Genomic DNA, 26,463 nt, shown 5'->3' with positions numbered 1-26,463 from the left:
AGCACATACATTTGTTCTGGAGAAGAAGAAAAACATTATAGATACAACACATCAGAGATGTAAAGATTACATTTAGCATATACAGCCTTTCAACATTTTTTCGACAAATTTCTTTTTCAGTGGATCTGACATTGAAGACAACCGCTGTCTAAAATCTTTCCTTATGTTTACATCTGAATGTGAAACGAGCTCCTTGGAGATACTCCTCTTTCCTGGAACCATCAAGAAGTCCTTAACCTCCATTCTTCTCTCATCCTGACTTCTGGAAAGACATCACAGCCACTGTGGGTTATTAGTGATCCAGTAACTGGCCTCTTCTATCCAAATATATCACACCAATACTCTCAGTGAAAAAGCCAGCCTTCCTCTGAATAAAGATAGTACCTTAGAGCTGAAGCAGAGGGCAGCAATGAGTAACATCATACCCAGCAGAAGGACAACGAGACGGATGATCAACTCGGTCAGAGAAGCTGAAACAAAAATATTTTTTTTAATTAAAATTAAAAAAACATACATTGTTAACATTAAAATAATTGTCAGGAACTGAATGTACATTTTTGTAGAATAAAAAAAAACACAGATGCCATTAAAATATCTTAAATGGTTGTTTTGTGATACTGACAACTGTCATGCTCACTCTTTAATTTGAAGCTCTCACTGAATGTGGACTGCAGCTTCATCTCATCAACAGGCTTTGTGAGTGATGGAAGCAGTGAGAAACAAGAACGAGACCGCCAAAAAAACATGGCACACTCTATGAAGGTACATGTTTCCTGACTGACATCTACTGCAAGACACACTTGACCTTTTGACCCTTGTGTCAATTGTCTTGTTGTGGATCAAATGCCCTTTCGGGACCAAGTGCAATCATTTAATACAGCCCGAATTAAGTGATTGGAGAGCCATATTGCCTGTCTTCCACCAGCTACTATGTGTAGTAGGACTTTATATTGGGGTATATAAATAACATATTTCATAATTAAAGCTGCATGTTGAGAGTTCCAATGTTCTTTGTGTTTGACTAAGATCGTCTGTGATGTTACCTGAGACAGTGAGACTCAGTGGCTGGCTCTCAGCAGAGAAGTTATGGGAGAAAACATGGAGGTGATAAACACAGCGGTACTCCCCTCGGTGGGTGGAGTCGGTACTAGAGAACAGGAAATGAGCAGAGTGATTGGCAGCTGGCAGGGTGTAGTTCTGTGCTGTGTTGGAGGTGGTGAAGATGAGCTGGAAGGAGCCTCCTGGATACTGTGGTTCGGTAGAGCATTTGATGGTGAAGTCAGAGCCCATGAGCACCCGAAGCCCCTGCTGCTTGGCCTTGGAGACCCCGTCAGTGGAGGGAGAGAGGGAGATGTTTGGCTGAACCAGCAAATCTGATAGCAAAAAGGGAGATTATTTTCCAAACTAAGCTGTGAAAATAGAGCCCAGAGAACTGAAAGCACACATTTTTAAAGGAATTCATCCTCAATGACAATTGTGAAAAAAAAGCTTGATTTAATCCCTCCTGTCTAAAAAGGGATAGTGACAGTGGACACATACATTATTCATACATCAGGAACAAGACAAGACTATTTAAGACGTTGGTGGTCAGTATTACCTGAGCATATCACTTCACAGCCAGAATAGCTTTCGTTAACATGAGTCGTTATTACACACTCCAACAGTGTAGATGCTGACTGGACACAGGAGGACTTGATCCACCACACAAGTCTCTCTGACAAACTGTCTGCTATATCTGTTGAAACAGCTGAACCACAATCCAGTTGTCTACAGGTTGCAGCTGCAGACTTCTGGTCCCATTCAGAATCCCAGTCAACCACTGGTCTCCACTCTCCCTGGTTTTTCATCTCCAGTCTACCAGCGCAGCGGCTGGCCTCTCCCACCAACCTGATATTGTTTGGACCTGAGCAGAGTCGGGAGAATTCTTAGTAGATGAAGTAAGAGAGTACGTCAAATTACAGCTGTAGGTCCTCTTTTACCTAAACAGATGAGTCCAACTTGTGAGCAGGTGTCTCTAGTCGATGCTGAGCTTCTACAGTCCAGGAGAGCAGACTCATTGCCTCCACACTGGAACTCATTGGTCCATACTTGAGCCTCCAGGTCTCCATAGAGTGCACCCTGGAGGACTGAAGGAGCCCCACAGCCAAGCTCCCTGCAGACCACCTGTGCATCCAGCTGGTCAAAGTCATCTTCACACACTGAGGACCACGACTGGTTAGACTGGTTCGGCTTCACCTCCAGTCTGCCTGAACAACGGCTAGTCCCATTCACCAGCCTGACATAGTCTATATGGCGTGAAATGGAATGTTAGTTAACAAAATGTTCTGTACTCTTGTGTTGCCGGAAGACAATGGTGTAAACGTGAGTGAGTGAGAGGAGTGGTGGTGTTGTCAGAGTTGGAGCACAGAAAGCACAGATTTGTGGTTCTAAAAGATTTTCCAGGTTATGGCTTAACACTTGCCGATTTCAACAATGTGGATGTGATACAACAAATTAATGAATAAGGATTCCTGTTAAAGTTGTTTGCCATTTATAGCATTACCTGAGCATGTGACCTCCCAACACTTAGAGGAACGACCACTCCATAGTAATGCACATTGCCTAAGTGCAGATTCAGACTGACCACAGGAATATGAGACCATCCATGAAGGGCAGGAAAGTTCGTCTCTTCTTTCTATTGAAAGAGCAGAGCCACAGTCCAGCTGTCTACACACTACAGCTGCAAGCATCTGGTCCCACTTATAAAAGGATTCAGCCAATGGCTTCCATTCTCCAAGATACTTCATCTCAAGTTTACCGACACAGTGGTTGGTTCCATCAACCAACCGGACATCATCAGCCTCTGAACACATACAAGAGAGTAATTAGTAAGTGAAGCAAAGTAAGTTAGGCTCAAAGTTAAGCAGAATCAAAGCTGCAGCTCCTCTTCTACCTGAGCAGGTGAGTCCAACAGCTTTGCCAGGTGAGCAGGTGTTTCTATCTGAGCCTGAGCTTCTACAGTTCAGGAGACCAGACTCATTGCCTCCACACTGGAACTCTTTGGTCCACGTTGGAGCCTCCCCTTCTCCATAGAGCGCCCCCTGGAGGACTGAAGGAGCCCCACAGCCAAGCTCCCTGCAGACCACCTGTGCATCCAGCTGGTCAAAGTCAGCTTCACACACTGAGGACCACGACTGGTTAGACTGGTTGGACTTCACCTCCAGTCTGACTGAACACAGACTAGTCCCATTCACTAGCCTGACAGAGTCTGACGATAGCCAGCAACAGAAATAATTAAACAATTTTCAGGTTTATTTATTCTCTACAATCAGTTAGTGAGCTCATGCATAGCAGACAATCTCAATCCTCTTTTCTGCTGTCTTCTCCCACGGTGTCTGCTTAGGCTATATAACACTGCAGAGCTTACCCTTGATGATTCTGTACATTTTTGCAGCTTGTTCCACTGGCCCAAAGTGGCCAACAAATCAATTATGGTTCGTTTTTTAATCTATTTCCACTCCAATTGAAACTTCTTTTTTATTATTTTATTTTTGAAAAGCTCATTATTTTACAGAACAGAAACAATTAACAACAGATTAAGTAATATGGTATTGGTGGCTTCGAATACATATTTATATATATTTTAACTAAGAATTTTAAAATTCTTCATGGATATCTAAAAATGACGTCTGATAATTATTTCAAGCAAAGGACATAAACTTCAAGCAGTAGAGCATCAAAACATTCAGCATGGCTTCCTTCAAAATATTAACAACAATGGACTTATGATTAGCTTTCTTCAATGATATAACTCTCACCAATATTCTCATCTCGTTTTCATACCAAGAATATCATTGACAGACTGATCACAGACAAGAAGAGCAAGATACAATCTCTGATGCTACACTGTTTGTCTCTGTGAGAGCCGAGCAGTCCCATCGGGATATGGACCGTGGAGATCTCACTCTGTCTCCTGGGCTCCCGCCCCTTCACTCAGCAAGTCTTCGGCTCCACCAAGGTGATTTAGCCCAATCATTTCCTCTCGTCTTGGTTTCAACCCTCTGCTGACCTGGTGAGGCGTGAAAGAAAATGTCTTCAGGTAACAAAATGATGACATTTGCCTTTTTATTCCTGTTGCTTTCACGCTATCGTCAGTGGAACAACTGCATTTTCCAGATGTTTCAAATTAAAAGTACTATTTAAGAGAGGAGTGAACCACTAGCCATGCTTTTAATGTGGAACATCAGTGTTAAGTGTGATACATGCAGCTTCTTTTCCCCACAGTATTAAACACATATCAAATTCTTGTCCCAAAGTATATTAAACACAGAATTTTCTTCCACTGATGTGTACAGTACCTTGTAAAACACGGCAGCACTGAACACCACCATCAGCACCAGGACAACCAGTCTGATGATCAGATGTGTGACAGAGTCTGAAATAGATTCCCAATCATCACATAATTTCATACAGCAGCTGAAGATGCTTTATTAAAATGATTTACTGTGCTGCAGTTTATAGGCCCTTTTCACAGCAGCCATTTTGACATGGCGTTGCAGGGTACACACAGGTGTAATTAACTGACATTGATTATGGCCCTGTTCCATTTAGGTGCATCAGGGCCCTATTGTGCACGTTAGCTCACTGGATTGGCTGACACTAAATAGAAGGGCATTTCAAATTGGCTGCTGTGAAAAGGGCCTATTAGCTCTCTAGCCTGAAACTGACATTAGCAGCACTTATCCCCCAATGAATGTGTGTTTGGTGACTCGCTAAACAAGCTAAGGTGCAGGGCAAGATGTGTTCATGTTGGTTCTTTAGAATGAAGGCTAATGTGGTTGTTGTTCAGAGTTTCTAGCTACGGTGTTGTGTCGATGCAGTGTGTGTGAGGTATGATAGTGTTGACGTTACTGCCTTATGCAAATGTGGTTTATTTCACTGAAGGTGCACTTCTCATCCTCTGTCATATTTAAAGAGCCCTTGGTAAAGTGATCCACTCTATAGTCTTGGACAAAAATCACAAATCAGCAAACTGCTGGTTTTCTGAATGGAAGTGAAGACTTGTGATTAACACTAAATGTGTTGCCGTGCAACACAGTGGCATGACAGTATGTGAAACTAAATTTAATCTATTGGTTTCATGCTGAGTGACAGGAATTGTCCTTTTTTTCACGTTGCTCTGCAGCACTTTTTTTTCTGTCTAGACAACATTACACATCAAAAAAAAGTTTGGTTCAGGCAACAAAACCTCTTAGTTAGATTTAGGAAAACTGACATCAGACAGATAATACTAGTCTGCATGTGTTGTCAGTGTCACATTCCCTTTTTTGACTGGATTGTCTGTGAAGTTACCTGAGACAGTGAGAAGGAGCGGCTGGCTCTCAGATGACAACATATGGGAGAAAACATGGAGGTGATAAACACAGCGGTACTCCCCTTGATGGGTGGAGCCTGCACCAGGGAACAGGAAATGAGCAGAGTGATTGACAGCTGGCAGGGTGAAGTTGTGTGCTGTAGCTGAGGTGGTCAAATTAAGCTGGAAGGAGCCTCCTGGGAGCTGTGGCAAGATGGTGCAGCTGATGGCGAATAGGGACCCCAGGAGCACCTGATATCTGTGCTGCGTGGCCTCAGAGAACCCGTCAGTGAGCGTAACAACGGAGATGTTCGGCTGAGCCAGGAACTCTATTAACACAGATGAGAAGTTAAAAGGTATTTTCCATATTTTTCAAACTGGCCCCCTATTTTCCTATGTTTTTGTGTTTAAGTGAGTAACAGGGATGAGAGTGGTTAAATTGGTCTACGGCTGCAATGTCATCGCTCAGACCCCACCATCAAAGTTTGTATATCTCGTGGGGGGCATTTGAGGGTTTTGGCAACAAAACCAGTTGGTGATTTTGAGGACAAATATCCTGGTTGGGCTTAAAATAAGTATGTAAACTTAAAACATAACACTAACATAACTTTAAAATAACTCTTTGGTACATGAACACCAGCTGTGAACAGCAGTCGTCTGGTTGAAAGTCCTGAGCGTAGCATATTCATACGTTAACATTGCAGTCAGTGAAAACTACATGGCGTGAAATGGAATGTTAGTTAACAAAATGTTCTGTACTCTTGTGTTGCCGGAAGACAATGGTGGAAACGTGAGTGAGAGAGAGGAGTGGTGGTGTTGTCAGAGTTGGAGCACAGAAAGCACAGATTTGTGGTTCTAAAAGATTTTCCATGTTATGGCTTAACACTTGCCGATTTCAACAATGTGGATGTGATACAAAAAATTAATGAATAAGGATTCCTTTTAAAGTTGTTTGCCATTTATAGCATTACCTGAGCATGTGACCTCCCAACAGTTAGAGGAATTACCACTCCATAGTAATGCACATTGCCTAAGTGCAGATTCAGACTGACCACAGGAAGAAGAAACCATCCATGAAGGGCGGGAAAGTTCGTCTCTTCTTTCTATTGAAAGAGCAGAGCCACAGTCCAGCTGTCTACACACTACAGCTGCAAGCATCTGGTCCCACTTATAAAAGGATTCAGCCAATGGCTTCCATTCTCCACGATACTTCATCTCAAGTTTACCGACACAGTGGTTGGTTCCACCAACCAACCGGACATCATCAGCCTCTGAACACATACAAGAGAGTAATTAGTAAGTGAAGCAAAGTAAGTTAGGCTCAAAGTTAAGCAGAATCAAAGCTGCAGCTCCTCTTCTACCTGAGCAGGTGAGTCCAACAGCTTTGCCAGGTGAGCAGGTGTTTCTATCTGAGCCTGAGCTTCTACAGTTCAGGAGACCAGACTCATTGCCTCCACACTGGAACTCTTTGGTCCACGTTGGAGCCTCCCCTTCTCCATAGAGCGCCCCCTGGAGGACTGAAGGAGCCCCACAGCCAAGCTCCCTGCAGACCACCTGTGCATCCAGCTGGTCAAAGTCATCGTCACACACTGAGGACCACGACTGGTTAGACTGGTTGGACTTCACCTCCAGTCTGCCTGAACACAGACTAGTCCCATTCACCAGCCTGACAGAGTCTGACGATAGCCAGCAACAGAAATAATTAAACAATTTTCAGGTTTATTTATTCTCTACAATCAGTTAGTGAACTGATGCATAGCAGACAATCTCAATCCTCTTTTCTGCTGTCTTCTCCCATGGTGTCTGCTTAGGCTATATAACACTGCAGAGCTTACCCTTGATGATTCTGTACATTTCTTTAGACAAAAACATATGTGAAATATGAATTTGTGTGCATTCTATAGCTGATTTATTTGCTGGTGTTTGTTACCTGAGCACTTGATCACCAAGATGTACAGAGACTTTTCTCTAGTCCTGCTTAACATGCACTCCCTAAGTGAAGACTTGGATTGAAGACAAGTTGGTCTAATCATCCATACATTAAAGTCATTATTTCTTTTTTTCCGCCTTATTGAAACAACAGAGCCACAGTCCAGTTGTCGACATATTATGTCTGCTGTGTTCATATTCCACTCAGGCATTGTTGCATCCACAGGTCTCCACTCTCCCTGTAGATTCATCATCAGTTTACCAGCACATCGGCTGGATCCTCCCACCAACTGGATATTATCTGGCTCTGAGCAGACAGGATTCATTGGTTAAAACAGATAAAGTCACATTTACAGACCCTTTTAAAGTCATCCAGACAATTTAGAAGCTTTAAACATTGAACTAAAAAAGTTACCAGCATCAAAATGTGTGGTAGTTCCATGTTCAGTTGTCAGAATTGATATTCCAAGAGCGGACTCAAGTTATACACAATTCTGACAGGATGACGACCGTTTCAGAGCAACAGGGTGTTTCAGTTTAATGTGTGATCGTATTAACTGGTGACTTTCAGCCGAATGCATCCGTGGTTGCTCATATTTCCTTAGTTGTAATAGATAATAAACACAGAGGAGTGTGTAATTAAAATTGATTAAGGCTTTTGCAACGACACATACATGTTCTCTTGGTGTTTCAGCAGCTGTCACTACAGGCAACCACGGACGCATTTGGCTGAGACTCACCAGTTAACACAGTCACTCCTACCCTGGTGGCGTCTATGGCTGCAAACCACTAAATGTATTGAGTACCATTGGACTGTTAGTAGTGACATTTTTAAAACTAAGGTCAAAACTCTGAGTCAATGTCATGGTATCATGTTATAGCACACCGTTCTGGAAAGTAATTTGTTTAGGTTACATCTTCGGTGGATAATGATCTTGTATAGCTTAACAAGCTATTGCACTCCACCATACTTCCATAACCAAACTGTGTGCGAACACTTAACCTATGCCATCATTGTAAAAAGGGTCTACAAAAATGTAAAAACCCTAATCCTAAAACATAGCTAAGCTCCAGCTCCTCCTCCTACTTCTACCTGAGCAGGTGAGTCCAACAGCTTTGCCAGGTGAGCAGGTGTTTCTATCTGAGCCTGAGCTTCTACAGTCCAGGAGACCAGACTCATTGCCTCCACACTGGAACTCTTTGGTCCACACTTGAGCCTCCACTTCTCCATAGAGTCCCCCTTTGAATACTGAAGGAGCCCCACAGCCAAGATCCCTGCAGACCGCTTCTGCATCCTGCAGGTAAAAGTCATCGTCACACACTGAGGACCACGTCTGGTTGGACTGGTTAGACTTCACCTCCAGTCTGCCTGAACACAGACTAGTCCCATTCACCAGCCTGACAGAGTCTGAAAGAGGAAGAGAAAGTGAGAAAGACGAAGGAAGACAGAGAACAACTTGCAGACATAGAGTTAAACGTTATACATCAATCAAGGGATTCTTCAGTGTATGCCTGTTCGGTGAGTAGAGTTTTTGTTGAGGTTGTGAGAGGTGTTCATTCAGTAACTTTCCGTTTGTCAGTAAATATCTGTGAGCACTCTTCCTTGTCCTGCATTTGACATATACTTGACCAAATTTTGAGACATTCTGAGTGACTGTGTATCAATTGTACTGGAGATGAGTGGAAGCAGGCCAATTCAGTGACTGCTGTAAGAGGAATATCAGTATGGAAGGTTTGAAGCCATGAGCCTTCGTTATGAAGCGTGTTGATGTGTTTTTGTTTTGTGGTTACTAATGTTGTTACCTGAGCAGAGTATCTCCAAACTGGAACGAAAACCTATGGACCTTTTTTTTATACAATGTATCTGTAGATGTCCAGTCTCGATACAGGAAGGTATGGCAGGTAAGGGCCCTAAGACTCGTTGGTATCTTGCTGTGACAGAAACCACAGAACCACAGTTCAGATGGCTACAAACTGCATTTGCTAACTTCAGGTCCCAGTTATCCTTGTCCACTTCTGTCCAAACTCCCTGCTGCTTCACCAGCATTTTACCAGAACAGTGACTGGATCCTCCAGACAACAGGATATCATCAATCCCTGAGCACATGTAAGAGAGTAATTAATAAAATAATCAATAGTAGAATTCTCATTTTGTATGTGTTCTCTGTTTACCTTTGAAAGTATCATTTTCTTCTGCCTGGAGACGTGGGAGGTAACGGGAAGGGTATCCTAAACAAAAGAAAGAATGAGGATCATGATTGTCTTACTCTGGGCAGGGTTGCAAAAGGTTTTTTTTTTTTTTTTTATGGAACTATGACGAAACAGAGAACATACTAACTAGTGGCTCAAACTGACCGGATTCAATTCAAAATACTTCATTATTTAATGAAGAAGCCAAATGGTTTAGTTGGGTTGGTTCTTGCCCCACCAGGATAAGGTCAGGTTGCTTGGAGGACTTTGTATTTGGCTCCAATTTCTTCTATTGGAGAAACATTCCGAGACGATTCCTTTAAAGGAGAATATGTCACCCTCCTTTTCAGGTTTGTGCTTGTATTTTAGATTTTCAAAACACCATGTTGTCTGTCTGAATAACTATTCACCCTATGGGCCCTAGTTTCGTGGCGCAGCGCAGGGCGGCGCAGGGTGGCGGAGCCGGCGCAATGCAAGTTTCGACCCGCGCAGCCTTGCGCACGGTCAGTTTGGTGGATCGCCTGCGCCAAGATGGTTGTGGCGGCGCAGCAGGGGGAGGCGTCACACATTCAGCTTGGCGTAGCGGAAGTTTCGTGGCAAAAAGCCTCGCCGAGACTGCATTGAAAGCTTGCCAGCTCCAACCTGGTCTACTCTCGGCGCAAGGCGTAAATAAAGTCCATTCATTCAATGCGAATCACAGCTGGCGGAGTGGAAGTTTGGCTGACGGCGCGCAGTGCGCACACGTCACTAAGACCTCACAGGTTTCCACAGTTCCAGGCACATTTAAATGCAATAAATAATCACAACAACCACTATTTAATGCAACTAATTGAATCAACACGTGAATTTATATCTATATAGATTGTCCCGTCAGATCAAAGGCGGATGGCACGCGTAACGGAAACTCAGCCTCTCGGACCAAAACATCTCCCTCTCTCTCTCCTGTTTTTTATAATATCGGCATTGTTATTATTATGATACGCGCGCACAGCGCGTGATGCGCGTGGTGGGAGCGGCGGCGCTGCTTCTGTCATCGGGTTGTCAAGTGACGGATCTTGCACTGAACCTCCCCTAACGCATTAAAGGAGAGGAGAGGAGAGGAGCTCATTTGATTGGTGAAGATCTGAATCGGCTGTATTAATCCCAGTCCACGCCTCGTCTCCTCCTCGTCTCCCACTCACGCCTTCTTCTCCTCCCTCTTTCCCACTTGCGCGGGTGGGCGAGACGGGAGGTGTGCCTGCGCCAGCCTGCGCGGTGCACGAAACTTGCAAAGTCCAGGCGGACACACCCCGTCGGCCCGGCGCAGGTGCGCTGAAAGCTGACTGCGCCTGGTCTACGAAACTAGGGCCCCATGTCTCGGTTTTAGCACCTGTCTCTTCAAGCCTCAAAAATAACATGCAATGCCTAATTAAATGACCCCCAAAGTGCCTCTTTCTTTTAACAGGGTCAAAATAAATTAAATGCCATGCTGTTTTATTTGACTTTATTAACTCTTAATAAATAGTAACAGTAAAACAACAAAAAATAGTGAAATGTTGTTCCTACTCTAGAATGGACTTACGGTAATAGCACTCAAAAATATAGTTTACATATTATTGTTATTGTGTAAGTTTTATTAACACACAAATCATGTAAAAATGAAATCCTAATACAATAATAATGAATCGTTGAGTAATTGTTTTGGGCTTTTACACTTTTAACAGCAAGGACTCATTCTCACACATTTAATTTCACTTCATAGATTATGCCTACAATAATTAAATGTCATGACAACAGAAGGTCCGTTTTGTTGCTCAGCCTGCATGAAAAAGTTATTCGTTCTTCTTTGATTATCATTTCAACCCCAATATTGAAATAGCCTAATATTAACTGACAATAGAAAGGGTTTATTGATTTGATTGAGTTGTAATTGAACAGCCTATTTTTCATCATATCACATCATATGATATATATTTTATAGCACGTAAAGTTTCAACACCGTCACATTTATCATAGACATAAAAGAAAAAAACAAATAGAATACAAATAACAATTGAATTTTCAAAATTAGTTAAAAGAATTTACAAGATTAGTCAAACATTTGCACTCAAATAAACAGTTTACACTCGTGAATCCTGCATGTAATGGAATTTATCATGGACTTGAATACATTCAGAGATACCAGACTGGAGTTTGAGCTCTGACTGCAAAATGTTCCATGTACTCGGAGCAGAAAATCTTAAAGCTTTCTTCCCCATTTCTGTTCTGACCTTAGGAAAAGTAAAATGATAAAAGTCCTGAGAGCGGAGACTGTAAGCCCTATTATTCAAAATTAAAAGGGATGATAAATAAGATGGAATCATCATAAGAATAGCCTTGTAATTCAGCACATACCAATGGCCGATCCAGCGCACATATAAGAATAGCCAATTTACATTCCTATATAAGACACAATGATGAGTTAGAGCTCCACAGTTTGTAATAAACCTCAGAGCACCATGATACACACTATCCAGCATGTAGAGGCATTGAACGGAGGCATTCATATATAACACATCACCATAATCAATAATCGGAAGAAAGGTTGACTCCACCAGTTTCTGTTTCACCCTAAAGGATAAGCAAGACTTATTTCTAAAATAAAATCCAAGTAAAAGCTTCAGCTTCTTAACAGCATACTGAATATGTGCCTTAAAAGACAAGTGGTCATCACTCAAGAACCCCAGATATTTAAAAGTAGATACAAGTTCAATTTGTTGACCATTCCTGTTGACAGTGACAGACTTGATCTTACTGATTTAGAATTAGTTTTGTTTTATCTGCATCCAGAACAAGGTGCAGTCGGCAGAGTTGTTCTTGCACTCTATTACGTGCATTTTGCAGATATGCAAACACTTGGCATGGCTGCAAAGCAATATATAACTGTTGCTGTGTAACAGAGCAGGAAACATATATGCATATCCACATATGCACATAAAATACATAGCTACACATGCATACACATACATATATGCATTCCCACACAAGCATACATAAACTGCACTACACTTGCATGTCTATGCATATTCTGCATTAGTGCCCATTCAGAGAAAAGAAGAAGAAAAAAGGACGAGATTATATTATTTACATTGTTTTATTCAGGGCAATAATTTAAACAATTAAACCAGAGTCCTACCTGAGCTCCAGAGTGACAGAACCACAATCAGCACTCTGTGATCCATGTCCACTCAGTTTGTTTGCCTTTTCATGTGTCTTGTCAAGGACAGATGTGCACAAAGATCTTGGAGCCCTTATGAAACTCAGGAGTGACAACTTATCAGCTCTGCTGTTCTGTGTAGTTTCCTGTCTATATTTTAATCTTCTCATCCGGCTTCGTGTGGTTTCTCAGGAAGATACCAATTAAAATCATATGCTGTACTCTTTAAAATGACTTACTGGGACTGGACTTTGTGTCAGCTAAATTGTGAGATTGTCTCTTCCATTTGGGAAGGGGAAAATATTACAATTTGAACTTAACACCATGTAAAGTTGTAATTTAGATTTAGAATGCATTTTAAAATCCAGTCCAGACACCACAGTAAATCAGTCAACTTTTAATTTGCTATGATGTCTAACACAAAAGGAAAATGTTTGCTACGTTTAGCAATTTGTCATCATGTTCTCTAATCAACAGTCTGAGCAATGGAACTCCTGTTTTTGAACTGCGGTTGAGTTGATCAGTGGGTAGAATGGGTTGTCCTTATTATATATTAACAAGTCATACTGATCAAGCAATAAAATAAAGCGTAACATTTTGTATTAAAGTTTATACCCAAACAAACAAAACAACATAACTACATCTACACTAGTGATCAAATATTATTTTTTATTTGTGATCAAGCACATACATTTGTTCTGGAGAAGAAGAAAAACATTATAGATACAACACATCAGAGATGTAAAGATTACATTTAGCATATACAGCCTTTCAACATTTTTTCGACAAATTTCTTTTTCAGTGGATCTGACATTGAAGACAACCACTGTCTAAAATCTTTCCTTATGTTTACATCTGAATGTGAAACGAGCTCCTTGGAGATACTCCTCTTTCCTGGAACCATCAAGAAGTCCTTAACCTCCATTCTTCTCTCGTCCTGACTTCTGGAAAGACATCACAGCCACTGTGGGTTATTAGTGATCCAGTAACTGGCCTCTTCTATCCAAATATATCACACCAATACTCTCAGTGAAAAAGCCAGCCTTCCTCTGAATAAAGATAGTACCTTAGAGCTGAAGCAGAGGGCAGCAATGAGTAACATCATACCCAGCAGAAGGACAACGAGACGGATGATCAACTCGGTCAGAGAAGCTGAAACAAAAATATTTTTTTTAATTAAAATTAAAAAAACATACATTGTTAACATTAAAATAATTGTCAGGAACTGAATGTACATTTTTGTAGAATAAAAAAAAACACAGATGCCATTAAAATATCTTAAATGGTTGTTTTGTGATACTGACAACTGTCAGTGAGCTAATTTGAAGCTCTCACTGAATGTGGACTGCAGCTTCATCTCATCAACAGGTTTTGTAAGTGATGGAAGCAGCGAGAAACAAGAACGAGACCGCCAAAAAGCATGGCACACTCCATGAAGGTACATGTTTCCTGACTGACATCTACTGCAAGACACACTTGACCTTTTGACCCTTGTGTCAATTGTCTTGTTGTGGATCAAATGCCCTTTCGGGACCAAGTGCAATCATTTAATACAGCCCGAATTAAGTGATTGGAGAGCCATATTGCCTGTCTTCCACCAGCTACTATGTTTAGTAGGACTCCATATTGGGGTATATAAATAACATATTTCATAATTAAAGCTGCATGTTGAGAGTTCCAATGTTCTTTGTGTTTGACTAAGATCAACTGTGATGTTACCTGAGACAGTGAGACTCAGTGGCTGGCTCTCAGCAGAGAAGTTATGGGAGAAAACATGGAGGTGATAAACACAGCGGTACTCCCCTCGGTGGGTGGAGTCGGTACTAGAGAACAGGAAATGAGCAGAGTGATTGGCAGCTGGCAGGGTGTAGTTCTGTGCTGTGTTGGAGGTGGTGAAGATGAGCTGGAAGGAGCCTCCTGGATACTGTGGTTCGGTAGAGCATTTGATGGTGAAGTCAGAGCCCATGAGCACCCGAAGCCCCTGCTGCTTGGCCTTGGAGACCCCGTCAGTGGAGGGAGAGAGGGAGATGTTTGGCTGAACCAGCAAATCTGATAGCAAAAAGGGAGATTATTTTCCAAACTAAGCTGTGAAAATAGAGCCCAGAGAACTGAAAGCACACATTTTTAAAGGAATTCATCCTCAATGACAATTGTGAAAAAAAAGCTTGATTTAATCCCTCCTGTCTAAAAAGGGATAGTGACAGTGGACACATACATTATTCATACATCAGGAACAAGACAAGACTATTTAAGACGTTGGTGGTCAGTATTACCTGAGCATATCACTTCACAGCCAGAATAGCTTTCGTTAACATGAGTCGTTATTACACACTCCAACAGTGTAGATGCTGACTGGACACAGGAGGACTTGATCCACCACACAAGTCTCTCTGACAAACTGTCTGCTATATCTGTTGAAACAGCTGAACCACAATCCAGTTGTCTACAGATTGCAGCTGCAGACTTCTGGTCCCATTCAGAATCCCAGTCAACCACTGGTCTCCACTCTCCCTGGTTTTTCATCTCCAGTCTACCAGCGCAGCGGCTGGCCTCTCCCACCAACCTGATATTGTTTGGACCTGAGCAGAGTCGGGAGAATTCTTAGTAGATGAAGTAAGAGAGTACGTCAAATTACAGCTGTAGGTCCTCTTTTACCTAAACAGATGAGTCCAACTTGTGAGCAGGTGTCTCTAGTCGATGCTGAGCTTCTACAGTCCAGGAGAGCAGACTCATTGCCTCCACACTGGAACTCATTGGCCCATACTTGAGCCTCCAGGTCTCCATAGAGTGCACCCTGGAGGACTGAAGGAGCCCCACAGCCAAGCTCCCTGCAGACCACCTGTGCATCCAGCTGGTCAAAGTCATCTTCACACACTGACTGGTTCGGCTTCACCTCCAGTCTGCCTGAACAACGGCTAGTCCCATTCACCAGCCTGACATAGTCTATATGGCGTGAAATGGAATGTTAGTTAACAAAATGTTCTGTACTCTTGTGTTGCCGGAAGACAATGGTGTAAACGTGAGTGAGTGAGAGGAGTGGTGGTGTTGTCAGAGTTGGAGCACAGAAAGCACAGATTTGTGGTTCTAAAAGATTTTCCAGGTTATGGCTTAACACTTGCCGATTTCAACAATGTGGATGTGATACAACAAATTAATGAATAAGGATTCCTGTTAAAGTTGTTTGCCATTTATAGCATTACCTGAGCATGTGACCTCCCAACACTTAGAGGAACGACCACTCCATAGTAATGCACATTGCCTAAGTGCAGATTCAGACTGACCACAGGAATATGAGACCATCCATGAAGGGCAGGAAAGTTCGTCTCTTCTTTCTATTGAAAGAGCAGAGCCACAGTCCAGCTGTCTACACACTACAGCTGCAAGCATCTGGTCCCACTTATAAAAGGATTCAGCCAATGGCTTCCATTCTCCAAGATACTTCATCTCAAGTTTACCGACACAGTGGTTGGTTCCACCAACCAACCGGACATCATCAGCCTCTGAACACATACAAGAGAGTAATTAGTAAGTGAAGCAAAGTAAGTTAGGCTCAAAGTTAAGCAGAATCAAAGCTGCAGCTCCTCTTCTACCTGAGCAGGTGAGTCCAACAGCTTTGCCAGGTGAGCAGGTGTTTCTATCTGAGCCTGAGCTTCTACAGTTCAGGAGACCAGACTCATTGCCTCCACACTGGAACTCTTTGGTCCACGTTGGAGCCTCCCCTTCTCCATAGAGCGCCCCCTGGAGGACTGAAGGAGCCCCACAGCCAAGCTCCCTGCAGACCACCTGTGCATCCAGCTGGTCAAAGTCAGCTTCACACACTGAGGACCACGACTGGTTAGACTGGTTGGACTTCACCTCCAGTCTGACTGAACACAGACTAGTCCCATTCACCAGCCTGACAGAGTCTGACGATAGCCAGCAACAGAAATAATTAAACAATTTTCAGGTTTATTTATTCTCTACAATCAGTTAGTGAGCTCATGCATAGCAGACAATCTCAATCCTCTTTTCTGCTGTCTTCTCCCACGGTGTCTGCTTAGGCTATATAACACTGCAGAGCTTACCCTTGATGATTCTGTACATTTTTGCAGCTTGTTCCACTGGCCCAAAGTGGCCAACAAATCAATTATGGTTCGTTTTTTAATCTATTTCCACTCCAATTGAAACTTCTTTTTTATTATTTTATTTTTGAAAAGCTCATTATTTTACAGAACAGAAACAATTAACAACAGATTAAGTAATATGGTATTGGTGGCTTCGAATACATATTTATATATATTTTAACTAAGAATTTTAAAATTCTTCATGGATATCTAAAAATGACGTCTGATAATTATTTCAAGCAAAGGACATAAACTTCAAGCAGTAGAGCATCAAAACATTCAGCATGGCTTCCTTCAAAATATTAACAACAATGGACTTATGATTAGCTTTCTTCAATGATATAACTCTCACCAATATTCTCATCTCGTTTTCATACCAAGAATATCATTGACAGACTGATCACAGACAAGAAGAGCAAGATACAATCTCTGATGCTACACTGTTTGTCTCTGTGAGAGCCGAGCAGTCCCATCTGGATATGGACCGTGGAGATCTCACTCTGTCTCCTGGGCTCCCGCCCCTTCACTCAGCAAGTCTTCGGCTCCACCAAGGTGATTTAGCCCAATCATTTCCTCTCGTCTTGGTTTCAACCCTCTGCTGACCTGGTGAGGCGTGAAAGAAAATGTCTTCAGGTAACAAAATGATGACATTTGCCTTTTTATTCCTGTTGCTTTCACGCTATCGTCAGTGGAACAACTGCATTTTCCAGATGTTTCAAATTAAAAGTACTATTTAAGAGAGGAGTGAACCACTAGCCATGCTTTTAATGTGGAACATCAGTGTTAAGTGTGATACATGCAGCTTCTTTTCCCCACAGTATTAAACACATATCAAATTCTTGTCCCAAAGTATATTAAACACAGAATTTTCTTCCACTGATGTGTACAGTACCTTGTAAAACACGGCAGCACTGAACACCACCATCAGCACCAGGACAACCAGTCTGATGATCAGATGTGTGACAGAGTCTGAAATAGATTCCCAATCATCACATAATTTCATACAGCAGCTGAAGATGCTTTATTAAAATGATTTACTGTGCTGCAGTTTATAGGCCCTTTTCACAGCAGCCATTTTGACATGGCGTTGCAGGGTACACACAGGTGTAATTAACTGACATTGATTATGGCCCTGTTCCATTTAGGTGCATCAGGGCCCTATTGTGCACGTTAGCTCACTGGATTGGCTGACACTAAATAGAAGGGCATTTCAAATTGGCTGCTGTGAAAAGGGCCTATTAGCTCTCTAGCCTGAAACTGACATTAGCAGCACTTATCCCCCAATGAATGTGTGTTTGGTGACTCGCTAAACAAGCTAAGGTGCAGGGCAAGATGTGTTCATGTTGGTTCTTTAGAATGAAGGCTAATGTGGTTGTTGTTCAGAGTTTCTAGCTACGGTGTTGTGTCGATGCAGTGTGTGTGAGGTATGATAGTGTTGACGTTACTGCCTTATGCAAATGTGGTTTATTTCACTGAAGGTGCACTTCTCATCCTCTGTCATATTTAAAGAGCCCTTGGTAAAGTGATCCACTCTATAGTCTTGGACAAAAATCACAAATCAGCAAACTGCTGGTTTTCTGAATGGAAGTGAAGACTTGTGATTAACACTAAATGTGTTGCCATGCAACACAGTGGCATGACAGTATGTGAAACTAAATTTAATCTATTGGTTTCATGCTGAGTGACAGGAATTGTCCTTTTTTTCACGTTGCTCTGCAGCACTTTTTTTTCTGTCTAGACAACATTACACATCAAAAAAAAGTTTGGTTCAGGCAACAAAACCTCTTAGTTAGATTTAGGAAAACTGACATCAGACAGATAATACTAGTCTGCATGTGTTGTCAGTGTCACATTCCCTTTTTTGACTGGATTGTCTGTGAAGTTACCTGAGACAGTGAGAAGGAGCGGCTGGCTCTCAGATGACAACATATGGGAGAAAACATGGAGGTGATAAACACAGCGGTACTCCCCTTGATGGGTGGAGCCTGCACCAGGGAACAGGAAATGAGCAGAGTGATTGACAGCTGGCAGGGTGAAGTTGTGTGCTGTAGCTGAGGTGGTCAAATTAAGCTGGAAGGAGCCTCCTGGGAGCTGTGGCAAGATGGTGCAGCTGATGGCGAATAGGGACCCCAGGAGCACCTGATATCTGTGCTGCGTGGCCTCAGAGAACCCGTCAGTGAGCGTAACAACGGAGATGTTCGGCTGAGCCAGGAACTCTATTAACACAGATGAGAAGTTAAAAGGTATTTTCCATATTTTTCAAACTGGCCCCCTATTTTCCTATGTTTTTGTGTTTAAGTGAGTAACAGGGATGAGAGTGGTTAAATTGGTCTACGGCTGCAATGTCATCGCTCAGACCCCACCATCAAAGTTTGTATATCTCGTGGGGGGCATTTGAGGGTTTTGGCAACAAAACCAGTTGGTGATTTTGAGGACAAATATCCTGGTTGGGCTTAAAATAAGTATGTAAACTTAAAACATAACACTAACATAACTTTAAAATAACTCTTTGGTACATGAACACCAGCTGTGAACAGCAGTCGTCTGGTTGAAAGTCCTGAGCGTAGCATATTCATACGTTAACATTGCAGTCAGTGAAAACTACATGGCGTGAAATGGAATGTTAGTTAACAAAATGTTCTGTACTCTTGTGTTGCCGGAAGACAATGGTGGAAACGTGAGTGAGTGAGAGGAGTGGTGGTGTTGTCAGAGTTGGAGCACAGAAAGCACAGATTTGTGGTTCTAAAAGATTTTCCATGTTATGGCTTAACACTTGCCGATTTCAACAATGTGGATGTGATACAAAAAATTAATGAATAAGGATTCCTTTTAAAGTTGTTTGCCATTTATAGCATTACCTGAGCATGTGACCTCCCAACAGTTAGAGGAATTACCACTCCATAGTAATGCACATTGCCTAAGTGCAGATTCAGACTGACCACAGGAAGAAGAAACCATCCATGAAGGGCGGGAAAGTTCGTCTCTTCTTTCTATTGAAAGAGCAGAGCCACAGTCCAGCTGTCTACACACTACAGCTGCAAGCATCTGGTCCCACTTATAAAAGGATTCAGCCAATGGCTTCCATTCTCCACGATACTTCATCTCAAGTTTACCGACACAGTGGTTGGTTCCACCAACCAACCGGACATCATCAGCCTCTGAACACATACAAGAGAGTAATTAGTAAGTGAAGCAAAGTAAGTTAGGCTCAAAGTTAAGCAGAATCAAAGCTGCAGCTCCTCTTCTACCTGAGCAGGTGAGTCCAACAGCTTTGCCAGGTGAGCAGGTGTTTCTATCTGAGCCTGAGCTTCTACAGTTCAGGAGACCAGACTCATTGCCTCCACACTGGAACTCTTTGGTCCACGTTGGAGCCTCCCCTTCTCCATAGAGCGCCCCCTGGAGGACTGAAGGAGCCCCACAGCCAAGCTCCCTGCAGACCACCTGTGCATCCAGCTGGTCAAAGTCAGCTTCACACACTGAGGACCACGACTGGTTAGACTGGTTGGACTTCACCTCCAGTCTGCCTGAACACAGACTAGTCCCATTCACCAGCCTGACAGAGTCTGACGATAGCCAGCAACAGAAATAATTAAACAATTTTCAGGTTTATTTATTCTCTACAATCAGTTAGTGAGCTCATGCATAGCAGACAATCTCAATCCTCTTTTCTGCTGTCTTCTCCCATGGTGTCTGCTTAGGCTATCTTACTCAACGCTGCAGAGCTTACCCTTGATGATTCTGTACATTTCTTTAGACAAAAACATATGTGAAATGTGAATGTGTGTGCATTCTATAGCTGATTTATTTACTGGTGTTTGTTACCTGAGCACTTGATCATCAAGATGTACAGAGACATTTCTGCAGTCTTTCTTAACATGCACTCCCTAAGTGAAGACTTGGATTGAAGACAAGTTGATCTAATCATCCATACATTAAAGTAATAATTTATTTGTTTCCGCCTTATTGAAACAACAGAGCCACAGTCCAGTTGTCGACATATTATGTCTGCTGTGTTCATATTCCACTCAGGCATTGTTGCATCCACAGGTCTCCACTCTCCCTGTAGATTCATCATCAGTTTACCAGCACATCGGCTGGATCCTCCCACCAACTGGATATTATCTGGCTCTAAGCAGACAGGATTCATTGGTTAAAACAGATAAAGTCACATTTACAGACCCTTTTAAAGTCATCCAGACAATTTAGAAGCTTTGAACATTGAACTAAAAAAGTTACCAGCATCAAAATGTGTGGTAGTTCCATGTTCAGTTGTCAGAATTGATATTCCAAGAGCGGACTCAAGTTATACACAATTCTGACAGGATGACGACCGTTTCAGAGCAACAGGGTGTTTCAGTTTAATGTGTGATCGTATTAACTGGTGACTTTCAGCCGAATGCATCCGTGGTTGCTCATATTTCCTTAGTTGTAATAGATAATAAACACAGAGGAATGTGTAATTAAAATTGATTAAGGCTTTTGCAACGACACATACATGTTCTCTTGGTATTTCAGCAGCTGTCACTACAGGCAACCACGGACGCATTTGGCTGAGACTCACCAGTTAACACAGTCACTCCTACCCTGGTGGCGTCTATGGCTGCAAACCACTAAATGTATTGAGTACCATTGGACTGTTAGTAGTGACATTTTTAAAACTAAGGTCAAAACTCTGAGTCAATGTCATGGTATCATGTTATAGCACACCGTTCTGGAAAGTAATTTGTTTAGGTTGCATCTTCGGTGGATAATGATCTTGTATAGCTTGACAAGCTATTGCACTCCACCATACTTCCATAACCAAACTGTGTGCACACACTTAACGTATGTCATCATTGTAAAAAGGGTCTATAGAAATTTAAAAACCCTAATCCTAAAACATAGCTAAGCTCCAGCTCCTCCTCCTACTTCTACCTGAGCAGGTGAGTCCAACAGCTTTGCCAGGTGAGCAGGTGTTACTATCTGAGCCTGAGCTTCTACAGTCCAGGAGGGCAGACTCATTGCCTCCACACTGGAACTCTTTGGTCCACACTGGAGCCTCCACTTCTCCATAGAGTCCCCCTTTGAATACCGAAGGAGCCCCACAGCCAAGATCCCTGCAGACCACTTCTGCATCCTGCAGGTAAAAGTCATCGTCACACACTGAGGACCACGTCTGGTTGGACTGGTTAGACTTCACCTCCAGTCTGCCTGAACACAGACTAGTCCCATTCACCAGCCTGACAGAGTCTGAAAGAGGAAGAGAGAGTGAGAAAGACGAAGGAAGACAGAACAACTTGAAGACATAGGGCCCTAGTTTCGTAGACCAGCGCAGGGCGGCGCAGGGTGGCGCAGCCGGCGCAGTGCAAGTTTCGACCCGCGCAGCCTTGCGCACCGTCAGTTTGGCAGTTTGGTGGATCGCCTGCGCCAAGATGGGTGTGGCGGCGCAGCAGGGGGAGGCGTCACAGATTCAGCTTGGCGTAGCGGAAGTTTCGTGGCAAAAAGCCTCGCCGAGACTGCGCTGAAAGCTCGCCAGCTCCGACCTGGTCTACTTTCGGCGCAAGGCGCAAGGCGTAAATAAAGTCCATTGATTCAATGCGAATCACAGCTGGCGGAGTGGAAGTTTGGCTGAAGGCGCGCAGTGCGTACACGTCACCGAGACCTCACAGGCAGGTTTCCACAGTTCCAGGCACATTTAAATGCAATAAATAATCACAACAAACACTATTTAATGCAACTCATTGAATCAACACGTGAATTTATATCTATATAGATTGTCCCGTCACATCTGACGTCAGATCAAAGGCGGATGGCACGCGTAACGGAAACTCAGCCTCTCGGACCAAAACATCTCCCTCTCTCTCTCCTGTTTTTTATAATATGGGCATTTTTATTATTATGATACGCGCGCACAGCGCGTGATGAGCGTTGTGGGAACGCCGGCGCTGCTTCTGTCATCGGGTTGTCAAGTGACGGAACTTACACTGAACCTCCCCTAACGCATTAAAGGAGAGGAGAGGAGCTCATTTGATTGGTGAAGATCTGAATCGGCTGTATTAATCCCAGTCCACGCCTCGTCTCCTCCTCGTCTCCCACTCACGCCTTCTTCTCCTCCCTCTTTCCCACTTGCGCCGGTGGGCGAGACGGGAGGTGTGCCTCCGCGAGCCTGCGCGGTGCACGAAACTTGCAAAGTCCAGGCGGACACACCCCGTCGGCGCGGCGCAGGTGCGCTGAAAGCTGACTGCGCCTGGTCTACGAAACTAGGGCCCATAGAGTTAAACGTTACACATCAATGAAGGGATTCTTCAGTGTATGCCTGTTTGGTGAGTAGAGTTTTTGTTGAGGTTGTGAGAGGTGTTCATTCAGTAACTTTCTGTTTGTCAGTACATCTGTGAGCACTCTTCCTTGTCCTGCATTTGACATATACTTGACCAAATTTTGAGACATTCTGAGTGACTGTGTATCAATTGTACTGGAGATGAGTGGAAGCAGGCCAATTCAGTGACTGCTGTAAGAGGAATATCAGTATAGAAGGTTTGAAGCCATGAGCCTTCGTTATGAAGCGTGTTGATGTGTTTTTGTTTTGTGGTTACTAATGTTGTTACCTGAGCAGAGTATCTCCAATCTGGAAGGAAAACTTATGGACCTTTTTTTAAAACATTTTATCAGTCCATCTTTAGACTTAAGACAGGAAGGTATGGCAAGTAAGGGCCCAAAGACTTGTTGGTATGTTGTTGTGACAGAAACCACAGAACCACAGTTCAGATGGCTACAAACTACATTTGCTAACTTCAGGTCCCAGTTATCCTTGTCCACTTCTGTCCAAACTCCCTGCTGCTTCACCAGCATTTTACCAGAACAGTGACTGGATCCTCCAGACAACAGGATATCATCAATCCCTGAGCACAGGTAAGAGAGTAATTAATAAAATAATCAATAGTAGAATTCTCATTTTGTATATGTTCTCTGTTTACCTTTGAAAGTATCATTTGCTTCTGCCTGGAGACGTGGGAGATAACGGTAAGGGTAAGGGTATCCTAAATACAAGAAAGAATGAGGATCATGATTGTCTTACTCTGGACAGGTCTTGCAGAAAGGTTGCAGTAGAAGCACTCCTTCAGTTTTTTATTTTTTTATGGAACTATGACAAAACAGAGAACATACTAACTAGTGGCTCAAACTTCAATCTGACCGGATTCAATTCAAAATACTTCATTATTTAATGCAGGGGCCAAATGGGTTGGTTGGGCTTTCTTGCTAGACCCCACCAGGATCAGGTCAGGTTGCTTGGAGGACTTTGTATTTGGCTCCAATCTCTTCAATTGGAGAAACATTCCGAGACGATTCCTTTAAAGGAGAATATATCACCCTCCTTTTCAGGTTTGTGATTGTATTTTTAAAACATCATGTTGTCTGTCTGAATAACTTTATTCACCCCATGTCTCGGTTTTAGCACCTGTCTCTTCAAGCCTCAAAAATAACATGCAATGCCTAATTAAATGACCCCCAAAGTGCCTCTTTCTTTTAACGGTGTCAAAATAAATTAAGGACTCATTCTCACACATTTAATTTCACTTCATAGATTATGCCTACAATAATAAAATGTCATGACAACAGAAGGTCCGTTTTCTTGCTCAGCCTGCATAAAAAAGTTAATTTGTTCTTTAAGTACTTTGATTATCATTTCAACCCCAATATTGAAATAGCCTAATATTAACTGACAATATAAAGGGTTTATTGATTTGATTGAGTTGTAATTGAACAGCCTTTTTTTCATCATTTAACGTCATATGATATATATTTTATAACACGTAAAGTTTCAACACATTGTCACATTTATCATAGACAAAAAAGAAACAAACAAATAGAATACAAATAACAATTGAATTTTCAAAATTAGTTAAAAGAATTTACAAGATTAGTCAAACATTTGCACTCAAATAAACAGTTTACACTCCTGAATCCTGGATGTAATGGAATTTATCATGGACTTGAATACATTCAGAGATACCAGACTGGAGTTTGAGCTCTGACTGCAAAATGTTCCATGTACTCGGAGCAGAAAATCTAAAAGCTTTCTTCCCCATTTCTGTTCTGACCTTAGGAAAAGTAAAATGATAAAAGTCCTGAGAGCGGAGACTGTAAGCCCTATTATTCAAAATTAAAAGGGATGATAAATAGGATGGAATCATCCCAAGAATAGCCTTATAAATCAGCACATACCAATGGCCGATCCGGCGCACATAAAAGGATGGCCAATTTACATTCCTATATAAGACACAATGATGAGTTACACAGTTTGTAATAAACCTCAGTCAGAGCCCCATGATACACACTATCCAGCATGTGGAGGCATTCATATATAACCATATAACCATAATCAATAATTGGAAGAAAGGTTGACTCCACCAGTTTCTGTTTCACCCTAAAAGAAAAGCAAGACTTATTTCTAAAATAAAATCCAAGTAAAAGCTTCAGCTTCTTAACAGCATACTGAATATGTGCCTTAAAAGACAAGTGGTCATCAATCAAGAATCCCAGATATTTAAAAGTAGATACAAGTTCATTTTGTTGACCATTCCTGGTGTCAATGACAGACTTGATTTAGAATGAGAGAAAAACATAAGTTTTGTTTTATCTGCATTTAGAACAAGTTGCAGTCGGCAGAGTTGTTCTTGTACTCTATTAAGTGCATTTTGCAGATATGCAAACACTTCTGCAGGCATGGGTGCAAAGCAATATATGACTGTTGCTGTGTAACAGAGCAGGAAACACATGCATCTGCACATATCCACATAAAATACATAGCTACACATGCATACACATACATATATGCATTGCCACACAAGCATACATAAACTGCACTACACTTGCATGTCTATGCATATTCTGCATTAGTGCCCATTCAGAGAAAAGAAGAAGAAAAAAGGACGAGATTATATTATTTACATTGTTTTATTCAGGGCAATAATTTAAAGAATTAAACCAGAGTCCTACCTGAGCTCCAGAGTGACAGAACCACAATCAGCACTCTGTGATCCATGTCCACTCAGTTTGTTTGCCTTTTCATGTGTCTTGTCAAGGACAGATGTGCACAAAGATCTTGGAGCCCTTTTGAAACTCAGGAGTGACAACTTATCAGATCTGCTGTTCTGTGCAGTTTCCTGTCTATCTTTTAATCTTCTCATCCGGCTTCGTGTGGATTCTCATGAAGATACCAATTAAAATCATATGCTGTACTCTTTAAAATGACTTACTGGGACTGGACTTTGTGTCAGCTAAATTGTGAGATTGTCTCTTCCATTTGGGAAGGGGAAAATATTACAATTTGAACTTAACACCATGTAACGTTGTAATTTAGATTTAGAATGCATTTTAAAAGTCCAGACACCACAGTAAATCAGTCAACTTTTAATTTGCTATGATGTCTAACACAAAAGGAAAATGTTTGCAACGTTTAGCAATTTGTCATCATGTTCTCTAATCAACAGTCTGAGCAATGGAACTCCTGTTTTTGAACTGCGGTTGAGTTGATCAGTGGGTAGAATGGGTTGTCCTTATTATATATTAACAAGTCATACTGATCAAGCAATAAAATAAAGCGTAACATTTTGTATTAAAGTTTATACCCAAACAAACAAAACAACATAACTACGTCTACACTAGTGATCAAATATTATTTTTTATTTGTGATCAAGCACATACATTTGTTCTGGAGAAGAAGAAAAACATTATAGATACAACACATCAGAGAT

General features: G+C 42.1%; 3 protein-coding genes and 1 long non-coding RNA gene across 7 annotated transcripts; all 4 read right to left on the bottom strand.

Moving 5' to 3' along the window:
• Positions 1–294: 294 nt before the first annotated feature.
• On the bottom strand, positions 295–2,601 carry LOC311019781. 2 transcript variants are annotated; one of them, XR_014597833.1, is made up of 3 exons: positions 2,543–2,601; positions 1,044–1,373; positions 295–470 (listed from the first exon to the last, which is right to left on the bottom strand). It is a non-coding gene; the product is annotated as an uncharacterized lncRNA (long non-coding RNA). The 2 variants fall into 2 exon arrangements; XR_014597834.1 differs by lacking the exon at positions 2,543–2,601 and adding an exon at positions 1,598–1,733.
• Positions 2,602–3,363: 762 nt separating this feature from the next.
• On the bottom strand, positions 3,364–12,717 carry LOC311019780 (scavenger receptor cysteine-rich type 1 protein M130-like). 2 transcript variants are annotated; one of them, XM_084019352.1, is made up of 10 exons: positions 12,606–12,717; positions 9,434–9,490; positions 9,065–9,358; positions 8,355–8,669; positions 7,263–7,568; positions 6,694–7,008; positions 6,304–6,603; positions 5,332–5,661; positions 4,338–4,414; positions 3,364–4,048 (listed from the first exon to the last, which is right to left on the bottom strand). In XM_084019352.1, the coding sequence occupies exons 1-10, from the start codon at positions 12,649–12,651 to the stop codon at positions 3,941–3,943; spliced, it is 2,148 nt and encodes a 715-aa protein (XP_083875478.1). In that variant the 5' UTR covers positions 12,652–12,717; the 3' UTR covers positions 3,364–3,940. The 2 variants fall into 2 exon arrangements, with proteins under 2 accessions (XP_083875478.1, XP_083875479.1); XM_084019353.1 differs by having other exon boundaries at positions 6,385–6,603.
• A 742-nt stretch (positions 12,718–13,459) lies between these two features.
• LOC311019555 (uncharacterized protein) lies at positions 13,460–15,872 on the bottom strand. Its single transcript, XM_084019082.1, has 3 exons — positions 15,827–15,872; positions 14,346–14,675; positions 13,460–13,778 (listed from the first exon to the last, which is right to left on the bottom strand). Exons 2-3 carry the CDS (start codon positions 14,590–14,592, stop codon positions 13,639–13,641), a joined length of 387 nt encoding a protein of 128 aa, XP_083875208.1. The 5' UTR covers positions 14,593–14,675; positions 15,827–15,872; the 3' UTR covers positions 13,460–13,638.
• Positions 15,873–16,647: 775 nt separating this feature from the next.
• LOC311019553 (scavenger receptor cysteine-rich type 1 protein M160-like) lies at positions 16,648–25,824 on the bottom strand. 2 transcript variants are annotated; one of them, XM_084019080.1, is made up of 10 exons: positions 25,706–25,824; positions 23,683–23,745; positions 23,314–23,607; positions 21,644–21,958; positions 20,552–20,857; positions 19,978–20,292; positions 19,588–19,887; positions 18,616–18,945; positions 17,622–17,698; positions 16,648–17,332 (listed from the first exon to the last, which is right to left on the bottom strand). In XM_084019080.1, exons 1-10 carry the CDS (start codon positions 25,749–25,751, stop codon positions 17,225–17,227), a joined length of 2,154 nt encoding a protein of 717 aa, XP_083875206.1. In that variant the 5' UTR covers positions 25,752–25,824; the 3' UTR covers positions 16,648–17,224. The 2 variants fall into 2 exon arrangements, with proteins under 2 accessions (XP_083875206.1, XP_083875207.1); XM_084019081.1 differs by having other exon boundaries at positions 19,669–19,887.
• Between the last annotated feature and the right edge of the window lie 639 nt (positions 25,825–26,463).

This window comes from Eutrigla gurnardus, assembly GCF_963514095.1.
Source record: "Eutrigla gurnardus genome assembly, chromosome: 10".
Taxonomy (NCBI): domain Eukaryota; kingdom Metazoa; phylum Chordata; class Actinopteri; order Perciformes; family Triglidae; genus Eutrigla; species Eutrigla gurnardus.
Note: the sequence above shows the minus strand (reverse complement) of the source record. Positions and strands in the feature narration are given on the sequence as shown.